Source organism: Mirounga angustirostris, unplaced genomic scaffold (assembly GCF_029215605.1).
Source record: "Mirounga angustirostris isolate CCGP_5_RB_7025 unplaced genomic scaffold, mMirAng1.0.hap1 SCAF_5, whole genome shotgun sequence".
Taxonomy (NCBI): domain Eukaryota; kingdom Metazoa; phylum Chordata; class Mammalia; order Carnivora; family Phocidae; genus Mirounga; species Mirounga angustirostris.
The window spans coordinates 16,162,505-16,188,831 of record NW_026991713.1 but is presented as its reverse complement, the minus strand read 5'-3'; the positions used below and the strand labels follow the sequence as shown (position 1 = coordinate 16,188,831).

Genomic DNA, 26,327 nt, shown 5'->3' with positions numbered 1-26,327 from the left:
AAACCCTTTGAAACCATCACCTTTTTCAAATTAGTCTTTATGACACTGCATTATTCCTGGAATATTCCTGTCCAAAATGTAAACCTGTATCTTACTATATAACGAAACATCACACAAGCCAAATTGAGGGCCATTCTAAAAAAGCAACTAACCCATACTTTTGAAAAATGTCAAGATCATGAAAGACAAAGCCTGAGGATTATTCCATATTGAAGGAAATTAAAGAGACATAACAATTAAGTTTAACATATGATCCTGGATTGAACTGAGAACCAGTAAAATGTGGGAGGTTTTTGCTATTAAGGACATTCTTAGGTCAATTGGCAAAATTTGAATAAGGTCTGCAGGTTAGATATAGCATTATATCAATGGAAATCGCTTGATTTTGATTATTGTAAGAGAATGCCCTTGTTACTTGAGAAAATATACATTGAAGTATTTCGAGATAAAAGGACATCATGTCCACAACTTCCTCTCAAACAGTTCAGAAAAAAAAAAAAAGATAATATATACAGAGAGAAAGATAAAATAAATGTGGCAAAATGGCAACATTTGGAGAATCTAGGGGAAGAATATTAGGAATCTCTGCTATTCTTGCAACTTTTCTCTAGATCTGGAATTATTTCGAAATAAAAGCATTTTGGGAGGGGCGCCCGGGGGGCTCGGTCAGTTAAGCATCCAACTCTTGGTTTCAGCTCAGGTCATGATCTCAGGGTCGTGAGATCAAACCCTGCCTTAGTCTCCAGGCTGAGTCTGCTTGAGATTCTCTCTCTCCCTCTCCCTCTGCCCCTCTCCCACACTCTCTGAATAAATACATAAATAATCTTAAAAAAAAAAAAAAGTTTTGGGAGAAGAAACAATCTTCTCAGTGCCAGTGACTGCCCCTGAACTACAAAGTCTAGAGCAGAATTTCTCTGCAGTGTCACCCAAAGATACAGCTTCATTCCAGAGAAGCCTTCTTTGTTGATGTTAACACAGTACATTTGTTTTTCCAAGAGAAAAAATGCTCTGAAACCATCGGACCCTTAAAAAGAGAGACATTTTAAAATTAGAAGACATCATTCTCTATTGTCCAAGAGGACATAGCGATTTCTCACCCCTTCCCCCTCTCCTAAAAAAAAAAAAAAAAAAAGTCCATGGTTACACTTATCATTTGACACCCACTCACAAAACCCTTTTTTGTCTGCCAGATTTTCACAGGCTTCTAAAGAATGCGGTGAATTTGCTGTTCCTGAATGTGGTTCCTTTGCGCAAAATTCCTCAACCCCTTTTTCCATCCACGCTTTCATCATCCACGCCCTTTTGTCCGATAGGCCACTTAAAAACAGCACCACAGAGTGAGTGGATGGCCTGGGCTAGAGCAGAAGCCACAGGTTGCTCAGTTGGCAAGCATTCATTTAGTGAGCACCTACTATGCACTGCCAGCTGAGCCAGGGACCCAGCAGGGAAGGAAGCAAGCCTGTCCTGCCCTCCCACAGTTTGCACTGGGGAACGGAAATAGCCACTGCTAACCAAAGCTTGGAGGGTGTTGCAAAAGGGGAGGTACAGAGTGCTGGGGAGCCAACTTATTCATAAAAATAAACACCCATACTTTCTTAACACAAAACAAAACAAAACAATACGAGGGGTAGAAGAGGGAGTGATTCTTCCTTACCTTTTTAACCCACAGGGATAGACATTCCCAAACTCCCTGTTGACTTCCCTCCTGCATCCCTGCCAGCATCAGGTCACCTGGTTGCACCCAAAGCTGGATGGTCAGTGGAAGGAGAGCACCTTGATTGGCACTCACCCATCATGATTCATCCCAGGGCTGGGTAAGGAAGGGCTCAGCCTCTCCAGAACAGCACAGCCACCATTACGCAAAACCAAATTGTTATACTGGTAGTGGGTATGGTAACAACAGAGCTGCTGGGTAGGAAACCAAAGGTGTCTGCCTTGTCCTAAGCTGGTGTCTCTAGCCTTCCCTCGCAGCTCAGACAGCCTGATTTCACATAGAGCCTTGGGGCGGTGATTCTCCAACTAAATGCGTACCATTGTCACCTGGGGACAGAAACTTCTGCACTTGGGACCCTTGCAGATGTTGCCCTCTGTACCACTCATCTGGCTGGTCATTTGTACCTTTGATAATGAAATGGTAATCGTAAGTATAGCCTGTTCCTGAGGGAATTATCAACCAGGGGAGATGGGCAAGTCATGGGAATCCCCAAATTTGTGACCAAGTCAGACAGAAGTGTGGGTAGCCTGGGGACCTCAATTGTGGCTGGCATCTGAGGTAAGGGCAGCCTTGTTGGGAACCTTGCCTTTTAACTAATGGATCTGCTAACTCCAGGCAGTTAATGTCAGAATTAAATTGAACACCCACTTGTCAGAGATCGGTGTGGGAATGCATACATGTAATCATTATATATATATGTATATATACATATATAATCCTTATCCCCAGGTTAGACACAAGATGCAGAGACTAAGAGGCTTTCACATTCCCATGATCCCACAGGAAGTAGTGGAGCCCAAACCGACACTCAGATGTTGGTCTCCAGAGCCCGAGTTCCAGATCCAGGTGACAGCTCAACACAACGCCAGTGGTACCATTTACCTGTTGTGTATGTGAACGATGCTCCAGTGTTGGGCAACATAGAGCCCTGGAATCACCTCCCCAGTGTGAGCCAAACTCGCCCGATCATGAATCACCTGGGGCATTTGCTAAAAATAGGGATTCCCAGGCCCCTCCCCCAAAGATTCTGATTCAGTAAGTTTGGGGTGAGGCCTGGGAACTTTATTTTTAATGGGCTCCCCTGGTGTTTCTGACAGGCAAGTTTGACCAACGCTGTGCAGTGCTGCGCTCAGCAGCCTCTTTCCCCGCTGCATGCATTGGCCGAATATCCACGCCCTTCTGCCGCCCAGTTTTTGTCTGGGTACTGATGCATCCCAATGCAGAGATTCTAAGAGCTGGATATAGTCTCCTCCGAGCTCCACACTGTTGCTCAGTCTTCCACTTGGAAGAATTTTAATCAGTTAGGCAATATGAAACTCACATGTCATGGCCAAAGCCAAACCCATCAACAGCCCCACTCCTGCTTCCTGCTCTTTTTCCTTCATTCTCCAAGTCAGCAAGTTGGCGAATGACACGCCGTCCACCCAGACACCAGAGCCGGCAATCTTTGGCACATCCTTGCTGCACTTTCTCCTTCATTCCTCATTTCCTGGTCACCGTGTCCTAGTGATTTCTTCCTCCTACATGATACAAATCAACTCCTCCTCTTCTCTCTCCCTGCCTAGATGATACCCCACTGCATTCTTCACCCAGACCAGCTTACTAACAAGACTTTCTGCCTTCCTTCTTCACCCTTACCCCATATATGCCACCCTATGGAGGCAGGTTGTGTATTCCAAAGATGATTACAACACCATCTCCCATGTCACATGTTCTTCTAGAATCTTGCCACTATTCCATAAGAGGTAGGGTCTCATTCCCCTTCTCTTGAATATAGGTACATTTTTGTGGCTATTTCAATCAAGAGAGTATGCCAAAGTGATGTTACATGACTTCAGTTCCTGAAGGTGATTCAGAGACCCCTTTGCCCACCGTGACACTCACTCTTGAGATCTTCGGTCTCCACCTGTGCCTCCATGTCAGCAGTCAACCACCCTGAGATGCCGTGCTGGAAAGAAATCCAAATTAGCCCAGAGAGGCCACTGAGCGGAGTGGCTCTGAGGCTACCCAAAGGAAGAGAGGCACCCAACAGGCCCTCAGTAGCTTCAGCCACTCTACTATTCAACTCCAGCCGTCATCTGGCTGCAACCGCATGAGAGACCCCCAAACCACAATTGACCAGCTGAGCCCTTCCCAAATTCCTGATCCAGAGAAATGATGAGAAATGATAAAATAATTGTGGGGTTTTTTTTAAGATTTTATTTATTTCTTTGAGAGAGAGAGAGAGAGCACAAGCAGGGGGAGGGGGCAGAGGCAGAGGGAGAAGCAGACTCCCTGCTGAGCAGGGAGCCCAATGCGGGGCTCCATCCCAGGACCCTGGGATCATGACCTGAGCCGAAGGCAGATGCTTAGCTGACTGAGCCACCCAGGCGCCCCCCAAATAATTAAGGTTTAAAGCCGGGAAGTTTCTGGAGTGGCTTTTGTATGTGGCAACTGCTAGCTGGAACATCCCTCAATGGGCATGCAGTGGCCAGAACTGTATGAAGTGGCGCTACCCCAGAGTGTGGTCCCTGACCCAGGGCTGGAGGGTGAACTGTTTGTTATCACTCAGTATGGATTTTGAGAGGAAGTGTTTTTGACAGGGTGGTTTCCTCCTTGCTGAATCTTGTCATAAAAAAAGAAAAAAAAAAAACAAACACAACTTGGACTTGTGCTTTGTCTGGATTTGGGCAGACCTAGGTTCAAAGAAACCACTTTTGCTGGGTTGGTTAGACACTGCCCCTCTTGGAAACTTGCGCTCTGCACTGCATTGAAAGGATGAAGAGAGGCCGTGGGGGAGGAGGGGGAGGAAAAAGCACATGGGGCAGAAGCAGTAGTATGGGGGTGTCGGGGGGAGTCCCTATCTGAGGCAAGACAAAGAGCGATGTGTGCATGGGACTGCAAGGAAGTGAGGTGTCCTTACACAAATGCTCACCTTAGGAATCCCTTCAGGTGCAAATAGCAGAAAACCCTGCTCCAGTGGCTTAAACAAATTAAGGTTTATATTTCTCCCCGTATCAGAATATCCTCTTGGCACTGGGCGACATCTGCGCACACCAGCCAGTCTTCCAACTGCCTAAACTTGCAACTCTGTAGGGACTTTTTCCCAAGTCACAGAAGGTCACTCTCCCTTGGGTGGGATAACTGAAGTATTGTTCCACACTGGCTCCCGCTGTCCCCTCGCAGGACGAAGCTCCAGTGCCCAGAAGGGACTGTAAGTACTGATCACCCTTTATTGCCTTTCTCCCCACCTTTGCCTCCTGTCCCTGCTCCCTTTTCAGCATTTCCCGGGACCATTTACTGAATCAACTACTTGCATTCTGTGAAGCCAAAGCAGCCGAAGCAAGATGGAGAATGGCAGGTGCTAATGCTGGAAAAGTAGGCAGGGACCAGAGAGGCGGAGAGGTGGGGACTTGCCTAAGGACACACAGAAGTTAGTGGCTGCCCTGGGATCGGCCCCCGCCTCTGGGGTGATGCGCCTGTCCATCTCAGGCTGCACTATGCTCACTAAGATATCAAGAAACAAAACTGCAACTGAACATTGCCTCCAAAACAATCTTGGTGGTTCTTCCTACAGATGGCCTCACCTGAGTTCTTACTTCTCGTGGCTTCTTCCCACCAAGCAGCACCCACCGCAGACATTTCTCTGATACTGAGACTATCGATAGACCAAAAGCAAACAAAAACAAAGATTCAGTAGGAGCTGGGAGTGCCTGACAAGTGTATCCACATCAGTCAGCTTAAAGTGAAAGGAACAGCACTTAAGTCAAACTGCTCCGCGTATATGCTTCTCCCACCTACTAGCTGTGCGGCTGAGGGCAATGTGTGTAACTTCTCTGCGCTTCCTCTGTAAATACAAGTACGCTCATAATGCTACCTTACTGGATCATTTCAAAATAAAATGTATAGCATGGAAAAGTGTCTAGATCATGCCTGACCCCACAGTATACGCTCGCTAATAGCCAGGCCCCTCTCATCTCTTCCTACACAACAGAATGAAAGACCTAGTAGAGATGTGTTGGCCAAATAATCGACTCCATTTGTCTGGTGTTTCTCAGCCCACTTGCTTCACCTGATTATTTCTATGAGGCTACTACCTCATTACAATAACACTGCACTCTAATACCAGTGGGCCCATAAACAGAGGCCCCACTAAAATAAAACCATTATAATCAAGGCTCAGATTTAATCACTGGCTAGTGGGCTCCCGGGTGGTTTGACCAAGAGCCAGGCAATAGTCAAATAATCAAACTGCAGATGCTGGGATAGCAAATCAGCTTAAATTTAAACAGTGGCAGAGACCCAAACTACAGTGGGGAGAGAGGGGAGATGAGGAGGGGGAAATGCAGGCTTGCACAAGGTCGGAATTTCCCTTCCGTGGCCTCCCAAGTTAATTGGCCCATAAAATAACCAGGCTTGTTAATGAATAATAGGCTCGTTCCTGAGAGGCTCCTAGGTCAGGCAGTCACTCTGGGCCTGCTGGCTGTTGACTCTGCACTTAGAGCTGAAAGGGATCCCGGGGGTGACATGAAGAGAGAGGCATTATGATCTCCATCCCACTGGTTGCTCACGGGCACTCGGTTACTTGGGAAGAGGATCCTGAGTCAGAGCAATAAGGGAAAGGAGAACCAGATCAGTTTTGGTGGGCTGATGTTTAGACAATTTGGGAACCCTCTTCCAGAAAAATAAGACAAAAACTGTGCATATAAAATATGTTCGACCACACAATACCATCTTTCATGAAAGAGTGGTCACCCCGACACCATCCAACTCAAGGAGAAGGTTGAGGGAGGGGAAATGGAGTGGAAAGAGTTAGCAGTCTTAGCCCACTGCAGTTCAAATACCTTACAAAAACCCAGGGCTATGTAAACATGAAGCTGGAGCCACTCCTAGACAAGTGGAGGGGCTCCGAAGCTTCTGCAGCTTCACGGGAAGCCCACCACAATGGGGAACTAAGACCATGAACTCCTGAGTTTTTCACATTTTGCTTCTTGATGTCTTTCCATGAAACCATGAACACTGGTGCTACCTAACTTCAGAGATGGGCTGAAGTCACTAAGAGCATGGTGAGCAGAGCATATTCCGGGGTGAGTGTCTGAGGGCACATCAGACTCTTTCCAAAACCAACACACCAAGGGCTTTGGATTTCCCGGGTTGTAGTTCTCTCTGCTATCCGTAAGAAACTCTGTCTCTAAAAACTAGGTGCTGCGTGAAATAGGCAGACATCGAAGCCCAAATTTTTCCAGGGAACCTGAACATTTCAAAGAGAATTGCAGTTCAGACCCTCAGCAGGCAGGTTGTCAGTGGCTGGAAGCATCATGGCTAAGATTAAATTCAACAGATTTGGGTTCGAGTTCTGGCTCTGCCACTCGGGGCTCTGTGACTTTATGTGACTTACTTAACTCCCTTTGACATTGATTACCTCTTACATGATATTGAGGTAATGAAAATATCTGTTTCGTGGTGCCTTGGGGGGGGTCAGTCAGTTAAGTGTCTGCCTTTGGCTCAGGTCATGATCCTGGAGTTCAGGGATTGAGGCCCTCTCCCTCTGCTCCTCTACCTGCTCATGCTCGCTCTCTCAAATAAATAAATAAAATCTTAAAAAAAAAAAAAAAGAAATGATCTGTTGCATAGAGGTAGAAAGGCTAATTAAGATAATTCGTTTGTCATTTAGCCTCATTTTTTTTTTTAAGATTTTTATTTATTTATTGAGAGAGAGAGAATGATAGAGAGAGAGCATGAGAGGGTGGAGGGTCAGAGGGAGAAGCAGACTCCCTGCTGAGCAGGGAGCCCGATGCAGGACTCGATCCTGGGACTCCAGGATCATGACCTGAGCCGAAGGCAGTTGCTTAACCAACTGAGCCACCCAGGCACCCTAGCCTCATTTCTGACACATAATCCTAGGAGACTGAGATTCTCTGGGATTTTAAGAATAAATTTTAATTTTAATCTTTGGCCCCTGTCCCCTACCAAAATTCATATATTGAAGCTCCAGCCACCAATGTGACTATATTTGAAGATAGGACTTTTATGAAGGTAATTAAGGTTCAATGAGGTCATAAGGGTCAGTCCCCAATCCAAGGTGATTAGTGCCCTTATGAGAAGAGACACCAGAGAGTTTTCCACCATGTGAGGACACAGGAAGGAGGTGGTCATCTGTAAGCCTGGAAGAGGGCTTCCAGCCTTCAGAAGTGTAAGAAAATAAATGTCTGTTGTTAAGCCACTCATCTGTTGTATTTTGTTACAATAGCCTGAGCAGACTAATACACTTCCACATCGGTCTGTTCCAAAGATACAATTACTGGCCAGTAGACCCTGTAAGTGCTCTCAAACATTTGCAGCCAATATGGAACTTTCTCTTTGCACATGTGGTCAGACCAGAAAGAAAGCATCATACAGGGAAACTTTAGGCTGGTCCTTCTAGACTGGGTTCTCAGAGTCTCAAGAAGGAAATAGACATGCATACATAACTTCCAGTGATGGCCTTCTTGCAAGGATTCTCAGAAATGGGAGGTGGAGGGAGAAATTGGCACCCTGAACATGAACAGTATGATAACCTCATCTTAACTCTTCTACTCTGAGATGGCTTCAGAGTCATGGCAAACATTGCCCACCAAGGCTCAGAAAGCAACTTAAGTGAAGGGACCCGTCTTCCCTAAACTAAGCCATCATTTGTTCTTTCGACAGTAAACACAAATTTTGATTGTTAAGGATCCTTTCCAGTTGTGGATACACTCCTCCCCACCCCAAGTGCTTTCTGGGGACTGCCAATCCCCTGCTCCAGCTCCAGGATGACCAATCAGAACACGTTATTTGCCTCTCCAGCCACAGTGATTGTACAAGAGTTGGACACGTGACCTGGGCCAAGCAAGTCAGTCTTCACTGAGACTTTTCAGCTAAAGCAATCTGGGAAGAGGTCTTCCTGTTATGGGAGTTCTTGAGAGGATGCGAAGTCATGGTTGCTAGTGGTCATCTTCCTCCATCACAGGGAGTTAACCTGTCTGTAGGAGAAGAGAATGAGAACAATGCAGAAAGGGAAAAGAGCAAAGAGCAAAGAGATGAAGAAATAGAGTACTCTCTGAAGATGGCTGAGGCCTGGATCCACTTATGCCTGAAACCTATCTGGACTTCTCAGTCATGTAAGCCAACAAGTTTTATGTTTTCCTTGAGCTAATATGACTTGGTTGGGTTGGTTTGTGATGGTGGTTGTTTCTGTCACTTCCATCAGAAAGAGTCTTAATACACTTCCCACCATACACGACGTGACTGGAAAGTTTTGGCACATTTTGGTTAGGTGGGTCACTGTGGGGCAGCACGTTTCTCACCTTACTTCACACTCAACAGTGGCCAGGCTCCCTCGCAGCCTCATCTTCTGGCTTCCCGGTCCTCAGCTGCCAGGCGGCATGGGTGACATCACACCTGCAGACCTACGTAAGGCGTGCTGCCCACACCACAGCAGGACGGGCAGAGTGGAAGCTGCTCTGCTGAAGCCTGTTCAGGCACCTCTATACCTGCGGATCCAGTTTTCTGAGGAAAAGTTAGTGGCATCTGCCAGCGGAGCAGGGTCACCAAGAGTGAACAGCTGAAGTTTTCCCGTCGCCCCGACAGATGGCTTCCAAAGCGGACACCACATGTCCAGTGTTTGCTCTGGAGAGAGATGCAGGTTGTCTGCCTTGGCTTGTCTCTGTGCCATGGGGAGTGGAGGGGAGAAGGAGTCAGCACCTCCATCCACAGGACACAGAAGGGAAGTCAGCTTGCATTTGAAGATCATCCAAGCACTGTGACATGTGACCAGGGCACCAGCTTCTGGGAGAAAGCACATTCCCACATGTTTACTTGACAGCCCAGGACATACAAAACAGACCTGCTCCTGGGCTGCCACGTCACCAGCCCAGCCTTGTTGGGGGCAGACAGCACATCCGGGAAACAAGAATCCAGAGCCTAATGGTATCCCCTTCCCTTGTGACCTGTGAAGGGCTTTCACAGGCATTGGCTCCCACCAACTTTGAGGACAGGAGGAGGGAACAGGGCAAGAGTCTCTCCGTGCTTCCCATAGAGAGACTGAGGTTAAGTGAGATCAAATCGCTTTCTCAAAGCCATATTGTCAATTCTGTGCCTCACCTTCCCTTCCTCAGCCTCTCCCAGCTGTACCTTATCTTGGCCTACTGCTCCACCCACCCACAAAACCCATGAAGAAAGACTTAAGCAATCCTGCGGCATCCTGCCTGACCAGCCCGCATTGAAGCAGAAATTCCTTCAATACACACACAAGCAGCCCTCTCAACACACACTCATTCTTACACGTATGCATGTACACATGGGCAGACCCTCACTTCCGTGTTTGCACGCATGTACATATGCACTATACATTCATGCACAGAGGCTCATCGCAAGCCCACAGGCAAACATCCCTGCAAATACGTGACAGAAAGACACCCCCACACATTCACCTCTGGTGGAGTTTAGTTACCCTGACACATTTTTTTAGTCAAGTTCATAAAACTGATGTCTGCATTCCTCCATTGAGCCGAGTCACTGAGCCTGTAAATCCCTTCCCTATACCCTCCAGATTCCAGTGATTTCATCCAGGATGAAGATCTGAGTTTTTCTTCACTTACAGTCTCTCACTGATGCTCCAAAGATACATTCTGTCATGACAGCCAGAACAAAATCTGTCACTAACATATGTGGAAATGCAACAGAGAGGAGGTAGGATCCCACGGAAAAGACCAAGGACTCACTTGTGCCAAAAGCTAGACAAGGAGAGCACACAAATAAAAAACCATGGTCCGTATTCACCAAAATAGGTCATAAATTCCAAATGAATACTAACAGATCAGACTCAGCACTCTAATAACAGAAATACAAGAATTGTGAAGTAATACATCTACTATTGTAATTCATTCCATTAACATTCAAAAATATTTATTGTGTTACTTGAATACTCATTCTTTGCCAATGTAGTATTGGCTCAATTACAGAGAAAGAACAAAATAGATGGATGAACATGATTGATCTTATAAATATATAAATGGAACAGGAGATTCCAGACACAGACCCATATAGAGGGAGAAACTTTAATGGTAAAGGTGACAATTTAATCAGAAAGAAGAAAGAAAAGACCATCCACTACGTGGCACAGATACAACCCTTCATTTACAAGGGGAAAAATAAAATTAGATCCTGTTCAACGTCATTCAGAACAATAGATCCCAGATGCATGAAGCTTCAACATAAAAACCCAAACCAAGAAACAGACTCTTAACTATAGAGAACAAACTGATGGTTACCAGAGGGGAGATGGTGGCGGGGTGGGGTGGGGGTGGTGGAATGGGTGAACTAGGTGATGGGGATTCAGGAGTGCACTTGTGATGAGCACCGGGTGGTGTTGAATCACCGTAAAGTACACCCGAAACTAATATAACACTGTATGTTAACTAACTGGAATTTAAATAAAAACTTTAAAAAAACAAAACAAAACAAAAAACCCAAACTGCAGAGTATGCCCTATAGCAAATGAATTCAGATAACACAACTAGGGCTTGCCAATTAGTTCTCCCCTTCAGCATGGTAACACTGACCCCACATTTTTAGTGATAACACTTTGGGCCCCACTTCTAGCAATATGATGCGGTTTTAGCACACTAGGAGAGATCATGGGAGAACATTCTTACAAGTTTGAGATGCGGAGAAGCTCTTCCTAAGCAAGATGCAAAACTCAAAGCTGCAGAAGGAAGACTGACAGATGTGACTAAATCAGTATTTAAAGTTCTAACAGGGGCACCTGGGTGGCTCAGTAGGTTAAGCGTCCGCCTTCAGCTCAGGTCATGATCTCAGGGTCCTGGGATCGAGCCCTGAGTCGGGCTCCCTGCTCAGTGGGGCATCTGCTTGTCCCTCTTACTCTCCCTCTGTGATCTCTCTCTCTCAAATAAATAAATAAAATTTAAAAATAAAATAAAATAAAGTTCTACCAAATAGACACCAAGTGAAAGTTCAAGCGTGAAACACCACAAACATTCCATTTTTAATAGAAAAATCACTAATAAATGTGATTATTTATTATACAGCCATTTTATGGACTCTTAAGTAGTGGTTACCAAAAAAGATGCAAAGTTGTACATACAGCTTTGGTAAAATTTCCAAGATACAAAGCTAAGGGTCCAAGACAGGTCCTAGAACTGGCTCCATAGGCAGATGGATCCCATTCATGTTTAAAAAGTGCATGTAAAAATTATTATAAAACTTCATGGAAAATGGACTACACTCATCTGTAATGAACTGTTCATGGTGGTTTATCTCTGAGGAGGAGGATGGGGTCTGTGGGTGAGGGATGAATTTCACTTTCTAGCCTATAAGCTTCTGAATTGTTGAATTTTTACAAAGAGAATGGATTCATGCATTTCCTTTGTGTCATATGTAAGAGACAAAGAAAATCATAACATTTGGAATCAGATCATCAGGCTGTAGTCCTGGTGTGCCTGTATTTTAGCTTTGTTACCTGTGGCAATTGGCTCAGTCAAACTTGGGCAACACCTGCCTCATAATAATGTTATGAGCACTGAATAAGATAAATTATGACTACTGTTTACTGAACACCTACTGTATACCAGGCTTTTTAAATGCACCATTGCCTTCTTTTTTTTTTTTTTTAATTTTAAATCTTGAATTTTATTTTAGTTTTCATCACCTATTTTTATTAATTTAGTTTATGGCATATTTAGTATTTCCAGTTTTTTTAATCATGTTAAGTTAGCCACCATACAGTACATTATTACTTTTTGATGACTGCCTTTTAAATACACTATCAAGATGATCCACAGTGGCAGCCTCATACGTAGCTATTGTTAGTGATTTGCATGTAAGGAAACAGAGGCCCAGAGAGGTGAACTAAGTTGCCCAAGGTCATGGAGCGGGAGTGGGGGGGTGGGGATCTGGATCTTTTTGACTCTAAGATCAAGCCAATTTCCCCATGTTCCCCACTCAAGGTCCTTTTGTTTCCTCTCTCAGAATGGTGCTGGCACTGGGCTTGGACAACACCCCAGAATCAACCTTAGGCCAGCTCCCGCACAGCCCCCAGGCTGGACCCTGCAGAAAGGGGACCAGGAATTCCTGACTCACAGTCGCAGCAGATTGTTCACAGGCCGTGTCTGGAAGCGCCCATCTCCCACTTCCTCTGAAACAGATAACAGCGATTTTAGCCTCAAATGCTCCTGGCATAAACACATGAACAGTAATAAATCTGGACTGGAAAAAAAAAAAAAAACCCTCCTTGTAAAATAGCAGCCAGGGACTTGCATTATAAAACTCTCTACCCCACTACAGCCTGCCGGAATCCCCACTCTGAGGACCCCTGGCCAAAGAAAGGGAAGGAAGAAGAGATCAGGAGACAGGTACCACGGTCAGTAGGGGTTAATTAGAAATATCAGTGGCAGAGGCTAAACAGATGCTAAAGACAAGGAATGGATAATTGGGTATTTGAATTGTTTACAGCAGGGTACACAATCTGACTTCTACTTGTAAACCTGAAATTTTCTGTAAAGCCCAATATACCTACAAATACTAGCTAAGTCTTTTTAAGGGCTTACTATGTGCCAACTGCTCTTTTAGAAATTTCCACAAATTAACCCATTCGATCCTCCATGACAACTCATCCTGATTTTCCGGATGAGGAAACTGAGGCACAGAGAAGTCAGGTAAGTTCCCAAAGCTCGGACAGTCAGCATCCACACCTTTAACCACCACTTTAAACTGCCTTGCAAACGCCTGGCATGCGGAAATTGTTTGCATCGAAATCAAGGAAGGAGTTGGAAGTCAGGTCTGGATTAACATAGTGAGAAAGGTTAGCTCCACACAAAACTGACCTTGAGGATATCAAGATACTCAGAAGTCTGAAGAAGAGAGTTGGACTGCCCAGGAAGTGGAATGGGCTTTCAAGCTGATCTGGTCTGGATCAGAGGATTCCGGAGACCCAGCTGTCATCTGGGAATGTTTCTGAAGGATGTTACCACTTCCTCTCCCCCAGATCCCTCTCAGGGGTAAAGAAGCCCTAATGTGTGCTGAGCCCAGCGTCCTCTGGTTCTTGGCAGTTGGGGTCCTCCCTCCCAGTTCTACTACATCACTGTCCTTGCTTGGTTGCACTGGGACTTAAAGGGATCAATCTCACCTCTGCCCCACTGCCCCCAGGGCAAAATACATCTAGAACTATAAATGCAGAAGTCAGGTGGGGGATCAACTGGCAGCTGTATTACTAGGATTGCCTGAATGGCTGATACCCTCCAGCTAATTGGTTTCCATCAACTTTCCCCAAAGTCGAGCCCAGTGCCGTCCAACAGAACTTTCGACGAGAGAGAATGTCTTGTATCTGTTCCATGCAAGAGGAAGCCACAAGCCACACGTGACTACTGAGCAGCTGAAGAGTGGCTAGGCCAACTGAGGAAGTACCTTTTAAATTTGTACTTAATTTTAATTCTAAGTGCTACATATGGCTAGTGTCTACTGTTTGGGACAACACAGCTCTAGACCTGGGAGCACACCCTCTGGGGAAGAGCCAGAGACCATGGCAGCAAGAAGGGGAATGAATCTGTCTTTCTTTCCTATTGCTGCTATAATAAATTACCAAAACGTAGTGGCTTAAAGCAACACAACTGTATTACTTATGGTCCTGGTTGTCAGACATTCAACACATATTTATTTCGCTGGGCTAAAACTGTGTTGTCACGGATCTGTATCTCTTCTGGAAGCTCTAAGGGAGAATCTGTTCTTCATTCCTTGGCCCATGGCCCCTTCCGTCGTCTTCACAGCTAGGAGCACCACGGGTTCAAATCTCTTTCTTTCCTTATCACATCACCTTCCCTCTTAAAAGGATGCTGCGATTACATTGGGCCCACCCAGAGAATCCAGGATTAGCTTCTCATCTCAAAATCCTTAACTGAATCATATCTGCAAAGTTCCTTTTGCCATGTAAGGTAATATAGTTAGAGATTCTGGGAATTAGGATGTGGACATCTCTGGGAGTGGGAGGTCATTATTCTGCCTACCACAGAGCCCAATACTGGGACAGTGAGAAATGGACTTCCATATCTGCCTCTGAAGCCTGCCTCTGGGGCCTGATCCAGAGGTGTTTACCCCTTTGGGGGCTTAAATTGGAAGAGAACGCAGGGCACCCTGCTCAACTCTAGGGGGTGCCATTTGTTCCTTTTATGCAAATGAGACCCCATGGAGTTTTGCAATGCACAACCTGAGCAGCTGTACATGGGGCTCTGGGAGAAAGCTTCTATCCTGCAGACAGGCTATCATGAAAGGACAGAGAGAGGATACATACTCAATTACTTCTCCTGGTTTGGCTAATTAGATTAGGCCTTCATCCCTTGGCGGAAGATTCAGTGAACAAAAAGTAGGAAATGCATTATTTCCAAGTACTTTTCACCTTCTAGAAAGTAGGGTAAAAGTTCCTCATAGAAACATAAGGATAGGAGAAGAAGTTTCCCCTAAATGGTTGTCTAGCTCACAGCATCCAGCTCCTAGTTGGCTGGAGTAAAGATTCCTCCCCACACCACAACACATACCCAACACCTCCCCACCCCAAATGTTCCTGGACCGACGCAGCCAGAAGACTGATAAGACCAAAAGTCCCTCACTGGCAAGGATCGCCCTTTATAATGGGCCCACAAAAATGTCCTGTGAGGTTGACCTTTCCCCACTGTGGAGGACTGAGTGAAATCAGCATTCTTTAAAGCTCTCTCTGCCTTAACTATACCCCAACTCCCTTAAAAAAAGAGGATTTGTCATTTTATCCACAATTTTCCCCTCTATCTAGTACCAGTAACAGAATTTCCCTGGCTCTCTCCCCACACAGTTAGGGAAGCTCCAATTACCATCAGACCCCCCCCCCCCAGGGAGTTCTGAAAGTCCTCGGGGTTGGGGGGGCACTCATGTGTGCTCACCAATGTCCCCTCCCAGCCACCAGGTAGCATGGGACATTCTTTCTCTGCTGGTCCAGCAATGACATCTCTCAGTCCCTCCGATGGTCTGGGTGCATTTCAACCTCTCCTCCTTCTCTGATGGTGTTGCAAGCTGGGCCACTTTCAGCCTGACCACTCTGCTCCGGCCCCTCCCACGAAGGCCACCACCCAAGATGCCTTGAGTCACCAGGGTCTGACCAGAGCTACCGGCATGGTTCCCTTAACCTTGCCTCCTACTTTGTTACCACGGCCTCTTCCCAGAGCTCTGCCTTAGACAGTAATGGGAGTCAGGACGATGGCAAAATACAGAGATATGTGTGTGACTTGAGGACCGCGGAAGGGCAACTTTAACGGGGTGGGCATGATATCTTCTCTGAGGAATAAGATTTGAGCTCTCCTGTAACCTGAAGGATGAGAAGAGGCAGCCATGCAAAGGGCTTGGAGCAAGAGCGCCCCAGGCAGAAGGAGAGGTTGTGCAGAGATCCCGAGGCCAGGGCAGGCTGGCTTTTATCTGAGGAACAGAAAGAAGAGCAGTGTGACTGGCACTAAGTGATCAAGGACAGAGGGCCCGGAGACAAAGTGGGAAAGTGCCGGAGTAGGAAGTGGTGAGATCATCAGGGTTTTGTCAGCCATAGCCAGACGTTTGAGTGACTCCTAAGTTTGGGGGTTTCAGGAACTGGGTAGATGGGGCACCATTCACTGAGGTGGAGAAGTGGGAGAGGAGAGGAATGGGCTTGCAAAGGGTGTGAAGTGGAGCTAGACTTTCTGTCTGAAGGAGCCAGCAGGACTGACCGCCAGGAGGCTCGACAGTTGGGACCGTTTGCCCAGTACAAGAGATGATTTGAGCAGGTTGCCCAGTGTCTGCCCAGAGATCTCTCTGGAAGGGGCCAAAGAGCCTCCTGGCTGCAAAAATAGAATGAGACTCACAGATGCACTGACAAATGACATTCTCACTCTCTTCATTAATCCCACCCTCACTAAGTCAGCTAACAGACTACTGTGTCCAAAACAGTAAAGCAGCCACAATTTAAATCAGGTTGTCTTGTGCTCCTGCTGAACATCTTCCACTGGGCTCCCATTATATTTAAAGGAAAAAAAAATTCATGCTCCCTATCCAGGTGTTAAGGCAGGACTAGCAGCTGGATCAGGCACATCCCCAAATCTCAGCAGCCAAACCCAATAGAAGTTCATTTCTTGCATATATGCTTTGGACTGAATGTTTGTGTGCCCCCAAAAGTCATATATTGAAGCCATAATCACCAGTGTGATGGTATTAGGAAGTGGGGCCTTTGAGAGGTAATTAGGTTCCACTGAGGTCATGAAGATGGAGCCCTCATTATGGGATTAGTATACTTCTAAGAAGAGACTAGAGCTCTCTCTTTCTCTCTCTCTGCCACAAGAAGACACAGCAAGAAGGCAGCCATCTGCAAGAGGGCTAGCACCTGACCTTGAACTTCCCAGCCTCCAGAATAGTGAGAAATGAATGTCTTTGTTAAAGCTACCCAGTATGGGGATGCCTGGGTGGCTCAGTTGATTAAGCCTCTACTTTCGGTTCAGGTCATGATCTCAGGGTCCTGGGATCGAGCCCCACATCCAGCTCCTGGCTCAGCAGGGAGCCTGCTTCTCCCTCTCTCTCTGCCCCTACCCCCTGCTTATGCATGCGTGCACTCTCTCTCTCAAATAAAATCTTAAAAAAAACAACAACAACAAAAAACTACCCAGTATGGTATTCATTATAGCAGCCCAGGCAAACTAAGATAATACATAAAGTCCAAACAAGTGATCCTGATGAACGGGCAGCTGACCTTCAAGTGGTGATTCAAGGATTTAGGCTCCTGCCCTCTATGGCTCCACCATCTTAAACAGGGGGTTTCTAAGGTCACCATATTGGAGAAAGAGCAATAAGCACTGTGCCATCAGAGATGCCCTTGGCTAGAGCTCAGTCACATGACCACACCTGACTGCAAGGAAGGCTGGGAAATGTAGTCTAGCCCTGTGGCCAGGAGGGTGAGGCAGACAAAGCCTAATGGGCTCTGCCCTCCATGCTTACAGAGTCCCTCACAGTTTGGCCCCTGTCTACATCCCCAACCTCATCTCCCACAATTCTCCCCCTCACCTTCCATGCCTCAGCCTTCTTTCTGTTTCTTGAACACCAAAACCCAAACCTTCCAAGCTTATTCCTGGCTTAGAACCTTTGTACTGGCTGTTCTTCTGACCTCTCACTGGCTGATTCTTCCCATCATGCTCCCCTTCATTCAGGGATCACCTCCTCCGCCCCATGAGACCCCAGCTTCCCCCATCAGTGCCCAGCCCTTTACCTGACTTTGATTTTCTTTATCCCATTTTGTGCTATCCAAAACTATATGATTTATTTGCTTATTTATTTTATTAAAATGGAAACATCAACTTTGTGTTGTTCTCTATCATACTCTCTGCCAGAACACAGAGTAGGGGCTCAATAAATATGCGTTGAACAAAAGGATGAATATCACCAGGATTGTATCTCTATCAGTGGTCCTCTCAGCAGTTTTAAGGCAGCCTGGAGCAGGGCTTAGCAACCAAGCAGCCGGGAATCAAGTCTCTTTTCCACATGATCTGGGATGATAAATTCACAAGCCTCTAAAGTCTTAGTTCCCTTAGCTGTAAATCATAATTATCCTGACCTTGGTTGTTGTGAAAATTAGAAGTAATGTCTCTAAGATGCCTGAGACTTCATAGGAGCTCAAATAAGTGGTAGCTGCCTGCCATGGAAAGTGTCGAGAGAAATAAATTGCTATTTTAATGAACTTTTATAGAGGTCCCACTCCATGCCAGCCACTGGGCTGGTGACTGCCATGAGTGATTGTAGCAGTGAGGGCTTGCTGTTCTTTCTCCTGTACAAAGGAATAGGGTTGCTAAATTTAGCAAATAAAAACACAGGATACTTGGTTAAATTTGGGTTTCAGACAAATGAGTGATTTTTCAGCATAAGTGTGTCCCATGCAATATATACCTATATACATACCCATGCTTTAAAAAAATGAAGCAGGATGATATAACTGTTTTACATTGAAATATGTATTGCATACCTAATAGATGCCAGGCATGGCCTAGTAAACAAAGGTAATAAAACAGAATCCCAGCCCTGGAGGAATAAGGTTGCCCTTGCTGAGAGCATATGGGCCAGTCTTTTGAGGGGAAATTTTGCAATGAATGTCAAGGGTCTTAAAAATATTCTTATTCCTTGACCTAGAAATCCCACTGTATATGAATTTCTGAAGTATTAGCTGATTTCTATGTCCTTAGTATATTTCATAATTTTTTGGCACAACAGGTTGTAATTGCAAAACATCACTAGTTTCATCAAGAAAAATAAAAAAGAAATGATCTGGAAACAAACAAATGGAGGGTTGCTGGAGGGGAGGGAGGTAAGGGGATAGGGTAACTGGGTGATGGGCATTAAGAAAGACATGTGATAGAATGAGCACTGGGTGTTATATGCAACTGATGAATCACTAAATTCTACCTCTGAAACTAATAAATAAATAAATAAACTTTAAAAGAGAAAAAAAAAAAGAAATGATCCAGACTAATGCCCTTATGGCGGTAATTGAGAACTGTTAAGGATTAAAATAGAGTCTTTACAGAGGCAGTCAAAGTAACATGAGATCATTAGGGTGGACTCTAATTCAATATAACTGGAGTCCTTATAAAAAGAGGGACCCAGAGTCGGACACAGGAGAGGGATGATGATGGGAAGAGACACAGGGAGAAGGTGGCCATCCACAAGCTGAGGAGAGAGTCTGGGGCAGGTCCTTCCCTCATGGCCCTGAGAAGGACCAATGCTGCCGACACCTTGATTTTGGATTTACAGCCTCTAGGACCATGAGACAGCAAATGTTGTTGTCTGAGCCTTTCTCCGTGCGGTATCTTGTTATGGCAGCCTGGGCAAGCTAACACCAGAACATCATAGCTCAATTTTCAAATTCTGGAATGCAATAAATTGTGAGTTTTTTTCCTCTACTTTATTTAATTTGGCACATGATTTGAAACCTGTCTACCCCCTTGGGTTAAATGAATTGTGGTACAATAGAAAACTTCGTAGCCATAGCTATGAACAAAAGATTAGGATGGCAAGATAGTCCCATCAACCATTAAATGAAAAAAGTTTGGGGTCAAACTGCCAAGATTCAAATACTGGATCCATTGCTTATGGGCCACCTTATTTAACCTCCCCATGACTCAGTTTCCTCATCCCTAAATTGGGGATGGTCATATTCATACCTACCTCATAGTATTATTTTTTTTTTAAGATTTTTTTTATTTATTTATTTGAGACAGAGAGAATGAGAGAGAGAGAGCACATGAGAGGGGGGAGGGTCAGAGGCAGAAGCAGGCTCCCTGCCGAGCAGGGAGCCCGATGCGGGACTCGATCCAGGGACTCCAGGATCATGACCTGAGCCGAAGGCAGTCGCTTAACCAACTGAGCCACCCAGGTGCCCCCTCATAGTATTATTTTTGAGGCTTAAGCAAGCTAGAACATACAAAGACATTAGAAAAATACCTGCACAAGGAAGGTCCTCTATAAATATCAGCTATTACAATTAGTAGTACAGTTTGATTCCATATTTGGAATCAAAAATCACTTATATAAATTATATAGAGGGTGTCAGGGAGATTATATATATATATATATATATATATATATATATATATATATATATATATCCTAGATAAATAATAGCTATTAGTTCTGGATGGTGGGGTTACAGGTGATTTCTATTTTCTTCTTTTGCTTTATATTTGTTAACTATTCTACAAGAAGCATGTGTTACTTATATAACATATTTTTAGGAATGTTTTTGTTATTTTAGAAATGTTCTGTCTTTTGACATTCCTAAAATTATATTGCAACATGGTGATATACAAGGAGTTGATCGACAGCCAGTTAACGAAAGAACATTTTCATCCCGGTGACCTGAGCTTGGGCTTTTTGTGGCAGGGAGAGAGAAGCCTGGGAGTTTGCCATTGGCCAAGCTTAGCTCTTCTTCCTGTTCCGGGGCTGGTTAGCCCCCGGAGGAGGGCTGCGGGTACAAAGGGAAAGCACTTGTAGACACAGCCCGTGAACAGAGGGAAAAGCTAACCTCTGCCAGTAGGTGACCTGACTTTTGCTGATTGCTTCCTCTTTATATGGTGTGTGTCTCCATTAGCAAGGCTTCAAGTGTTTATTCATTTAGGTTCATTCTATTTATGCATTCAAGAAACATTAATGAAGTACCTACTACACACCAGGTCCTGTGTTAAGGATCCAAAAGATGATTCAGAGGTAGACCCCGCTCTCAAAAAGCTCACAGCCCAATGCCAAAAACAAATGACAGATGTTATGCCATGAATGGTAAAAATACGCACAGAGAGCTTAAGCGATGACCCATGCAGGAATGCAAAGACCTCCAGCAAGGCCAATTGAGCCACAGAAGCTGTGGCCAGAATCTCTTCAGAACCCGTTGGTTGATTTTGAGTTGTTATGCCCCATATCAAATCCCCTGTACCGCTAGCCCAAGGGAAGGGCCAAACGTTGCCCTTGATGTTTTGTTCTTTGATATTTACACAATCAGCAGAGAACCCAGACATATGAGAATGAAAAGCATTCCTGTCCCACAAAACGCAAACTTTCCATTTTCTGACGCAGGTATACCCCTGCCAGGTTAATAATAGCTAATAAAAAACATTTGTGAAACCCTTTGCAAATTCGATAAAAGGCATTCTAAAAGAGCCTGGCCAATGTTGAGAGATACGTAAATGTTCAGTAACAAGCAGTATTAAATAACTGGATAGCATTCTATAAACTCACTCCAGAATCTCGGGCCGTGGGCCAAGAAAACACCACTGCTTCACATCATCGTCTCCGGGGCCCTGCCTTCCTCCCAAAGGCTGAGCCGCCTCCTTCTAAAAAGCTCGCCCTGTGGGTTGTGTTCTTTGCAACCCACGCTGCCTGTTATCCTCAAGATGCCTGCAACACCCAGGGAGGGGCTCTGAAGCTGAGGTAGGTCAGAAAAGGCAAAAAACAAACATCTGAGCCTGGGAAGGAAGGAGGAGATTAATGAGTCCTCCTCATCACCACCAAGGTCCCTGCCACCTTCACCATCCTCACCCTCCCCTGGAGGAGAACCACTACCTCAATGCTCTGCTCAGCACTACCGCATGAGCAAGACGGAGGAGCTTTCTGCCCTCGTGGAGCTCCCATGCCCATGGAAGAGAGACAAAAAAAAAAGTTTTCAGAAAATTCCAGACAATGATAAATGTTTGAGAAGAGGTAAAACAAGGTGATGTGCTAGAGAGGAGCTTGGGCGAGGAGAAACCTCAACAAGGAGATGAGAGACGTATCCTTGGAGGTTAGAGCCTAGTGGTAAGAAGGGGCTGTGAGGCCAAAAACCCAGGAAGAGAGATCTCAGCGCAGAGGGAACAGCACGTGCAAAGGCCCTGAGGTAGGAAGGGGCTTGGCATGTTTGAGGAGCCGAAAGAAGACCGGTGTGCTTGCACAGTGTGCAATAAATTGCTAGGAGAGGGTAGAAGACAGGGTAGGGGACATACACAGGGCCAGATTACGTGGGGTTTGTAGACCATGACCAAGAAATTGGATTTTGCTCACAGCTTTATTGAGCAATATTGTGTTCCAGGCCTTTTACAGACACTATCTCTTTAAATCCTCATGTTAACCACCCAACGTTGATGTAATGACCACCACGTTAGAGATGAAAACCATATGACATAAGAGGTCACAGGATGTGTTTTATCTCCCCCAGTAAATGGCAGAGCTGGAATTTAAATCCACATTTGCTGGACTCCAAAGCCCGTGCAGCTAACCACTACCTCATGCCTGGTGAAAGGGTAGGATTTTAGCGGTGACAGTGCCTCTGTGGGTTCTGCCTCCTCCCTCCTCCTCACACCCCCCAAATGCCTGTCCCTCCTCATTTCCCCTGCTCTTCCCCTCAGACATCTGTGGTATGTGAATAATTGGAGGGCCAGCGCAAGACAGCCTCCCTAGAACCTTGCAGGACTCCCAGAGCCCAGGACTCTGCATCAACACACAATCTTGATATTTCTCTCCATTCAGTGCAGGAGCTCCCCTGGGGTAACTCACCCAGCTTCTCTGGACCCCTATCTCCCCTCCCTCCAGGGAAGGAGGGGTGACTTAACATGCTTGGAGAGGTTGAAAGGAAGCCCCTTTCCCTTCTCTTCCCTCCTCTCCCCTCTCCCTTCTCCTTCCCTTCCCTTCCCCATAGGACCATGTTGCTCACACGCAATATCCATTCTGTTCTCCTACGTCATGGTCATGGCAGGGTCTGACCTCACCAGGGGACGTGGTCCAGAGCTGCCTGTGGCTAGTGGATAAATTTGTCTGTTGCAGGGTTAGTATCAGGACACACGAGTCTGCCATCTGATCCACAGCTAGCTCACCTCGTTCTGCTTTCTGAGGAATAAACAGTATAGGAGACAATTACTGTTCAAGGGTGTGATGCCGTCTGAGGCAGCCACTGCATGCCATCATCATCCACGGGCCTCTGCTTAGGTCCCCTGAGCAGTGGTTGGCACAACAGTAACAGCTGAGTTAATAATCTTAGCTCTGCTCACCTCCCTAAATTATTGTGAGAACAGCAAACAAGATAGTGAATGATAAGGTGGTCCATAAACCAAGAAGCCCTACTGATAAAGGTAGAGGGAGTAGAATACGATTAGTACAAAGATATAGACATCCTAAAAGTAAGACGAGCTCCAAGCCAGGAGTAGCCAGAGAGTGTGATGAGGAGACAATGCGGGGCAGCATGCCTCAATTGTACATAGCAGGGGGCGGGGCGTTGGGGTTCAAGATCTGGGTCAGAAGTTTGGTGGCTTCCCTCACCAGCTGTGACTTAGGCAAGTGATTTAACCTCTTGGTCTAAGTCTCAGTTTCTTCATCTGTGAAATGGGTGAGGCATCTGTTCTTCTGCCCACCCAGCATCCGTGCTCCCTTCTAGTAAGAGGTTCCTGATTTTCCTTGAAAAACAATCTGCCCCCACTCTCAGGTCATGGTCTAAAGCTGATATCACCCTTAGGCCCAAGGTGGGCATTTGACAGAGACCTGAACAATTTGAGCATGAAATTATGCTCATAGCCAAGGTGGGTTGCTCAGAAACAGACACATGAATGTATTCTCATTCTGAGGCTTTTATTGAAACTCTTAAGAAGAGGGAATGCCTTCTAATTGTGAAGTGGGTAGATTATAAAACTGGAGCTTCTGGAAGAAAATTTATCACAACAGGAAGCCTGGTTGAGAAGCAGATCCAAGAGATGGAGAAAATAAGACTAGGATTGATGACATTTTCTGAACTCCTGGATCTAGCCATACCTGAAGCACAAAGCTTTTCCAATGGAAATAAATAATCTTTTTTTTTTTTTTTAATAAAAGCAATCCCACAGCATTTATTGTCCTCTGGTAATAACATAAAGGTAATCAAAACAATACGAACAAATGTTTTAGAACTGCACTCACAACAAAGGACATCTAAAAAAACAAACTACATGGCCTTCTCAAGAATTTCTCACTTTACTGATCATTCCTAGTTGGAGACACTCTGGAGTAGGGTAATATTATCTCCTTTTAGCATGATCCGACCCAGTTGTTTTCTTGACTTTGTTTTAGAATGAATCTCTTCGGCATCATCTAATACGAGGTTCATGTACTCATCAAAACCAATGATACAGCCCTCTATTCGCATGTTCACTTGCTCATAAAGCCACACCTGAATTCGAGATCTAGTTTGCAAGTATCTGAAGATGAGGTTGATGGGCTGAACCATCACCTTCTGCCACGGTATGCCATGGTGGAAGCCACAATTTTCAAAGACACAAGCAATATGAGGTTTGGAGAGTTTAATGGACAGCTTAGACATGCAAATTACATGATAGTGATGAGAACAGCAACATGGAGCATCATCATTGTCCAACTAAGTAGGAACTCAACAAACACATTGCAAGAAATGACTACCACAGGGAAGAAGACACATCTTAAGTATCAGCACAGAGATATGGAATTAAATAATATATTAGGAATGCTTGATGTGGGGTGCCTGGGTGGCTCAGTCAGTTAAGCCTCTGCCTTTGGCTCAGGTCATGATCCCAGGGTCCTGTGATTGAGCCCCACATTGGGCTCCCTGCTCAGTGGGGTGTCTGCTTCTCCCTCTCCCTCTGTGCATGCTCTCTCTCTCTCATTCTCTCTCTCTCTCAAATAAATAAATATTTTTTAAAAAATAAATTAATTTTAAAAAAAGGAATGCTTGATGCAATGTGTTAGATTGAACACTAAGGAAATAAGACTAGAAAGGTCGATTGGGAACATGCTAAAGGGCCTGACTTTATCCTGAAAGCCAGTGGTTCCCAAACTATTTTGCCCGCACACCCCATCAGTAACAAACTTTTGTGCATGCATCCACCCCCAATATATATATATACATTTGTTTATGTATAAATTATATTATACCAAGAGCTATTATTCTAATATGCTACATCCATTAGGAAACAAACACAAAAAGATAAATGTGTAGAAGATAAAAATGAAATAAGTAATATTTTCCAATGGAATTTTTTTCATTAATATCTACAAATATCTATTAAATTAATCTGGACCAACGTTATCAATCAATAACTTAGATAACTTCCATAATCAACAAATGAATACACTACGCTTCTGTTGACAAAATAAAAAATAAAAAAATAAAGGATTGTCATTGCCACCATCATCATCATCATCACAAACTAGCATGTATTGGGTGTTACCGGGCACTTTTCATTTATTATCTTTTATAATCCTCATGATAGCCCCATAAGAAGAACAAATATTAGACATAAATCACAGATGGGTAAACAGAGGTATAGGGAAGTCAGGTAACCTGGCCAAGGTCACACAGCCAACAAGGGAAAAGTGTATGTCTCACTTCACAGCCCAAAGTTTTAACCATGATGCCATCCTTAGATTTTGTCTGAGATTCCATCAACTGAGTGTTTATTTGATAATCATCATAGGTGACATCTAAGGAATTCCTGAGACATAAGCCCAGATAGATAGATAGATAGAACCAGGAATATGGAGCCAGAAAATGTGCTAGATATCATTAAAGTCTGTGAGTCCCATCCTGGAGTCTGGGCACACCAGCAGCTTACCAGATGCTGGTTAGAGCCCCTTTTTGCTATCCGAGTCATCATAAGAATTCCTAAAATGTGATTTCATTATATAATCAGAAGTATTTCTACATCTGAATCATAGATAGCAAGAAAGAAAATTGGTTACTATTTAGCAAATAGCCCAGAGACAGTATCTTTCAAAATATGGAAAGGAAAGGATTCAGGAAAAAAGAAGGCCCAGGCACTAAAGAGTGTGAGACCCTGCTTCAGTCTGATTTTGTTGCTTCTAATGAAGGTGGGAAATTATGTGAGCCAACTTGGACAAAAACTCAAAAGGAAAAATTCAATTTTCCTAAATTCATAGTTCTGAGGACACTGTCAGAAGAAGATGTGCACGTACATTTCTTTTTTCTAATTCTATGTGGATTGAACTTCCCAAAAAACTTCTTACTATGGTCAACCAGTTGGCCAACCCCTCAAGAAATGGAAACACGCCCATAGAGCCTCATAAGATGATCATGTGGCTAGCAGGTGGA

General features: G+C 44.9%; 1 protein-coding gene across 1 annotated transcript; it reads right to left on the bottom strand.

The window, feature by feature from the left end:
- Positions 1-24,071: 24,071 nt before the first annotated feature.
- On the bottom strand, positions 24,072-24,474 carry LOC123837208 (small nuclear ribonucleoprotein E-like). The gene has a single exon (XM_045866109.3). It carries the CDS (start codon positions 24,468-24,470, stop codon positions 24,231-24,233), a length of 240 nt encoding a protein of 79 aa, XP_045722065.2. The 5' UTR covers positions 24,471-24,474; the 3' UTR covers positions 24,072-24,230.
- Positions 24,475-26,327: the final 1,853 nt, after the last annotated feature.

Coding starts and splice junctions, on each gene's coding strand:
- LOC123837208 (XM_045866109.3), bottom strand. CDS start 24,470: ATGGTTCAGCCCATCAACCTCATCTTCAGATACTTGCAAACTAGATCT.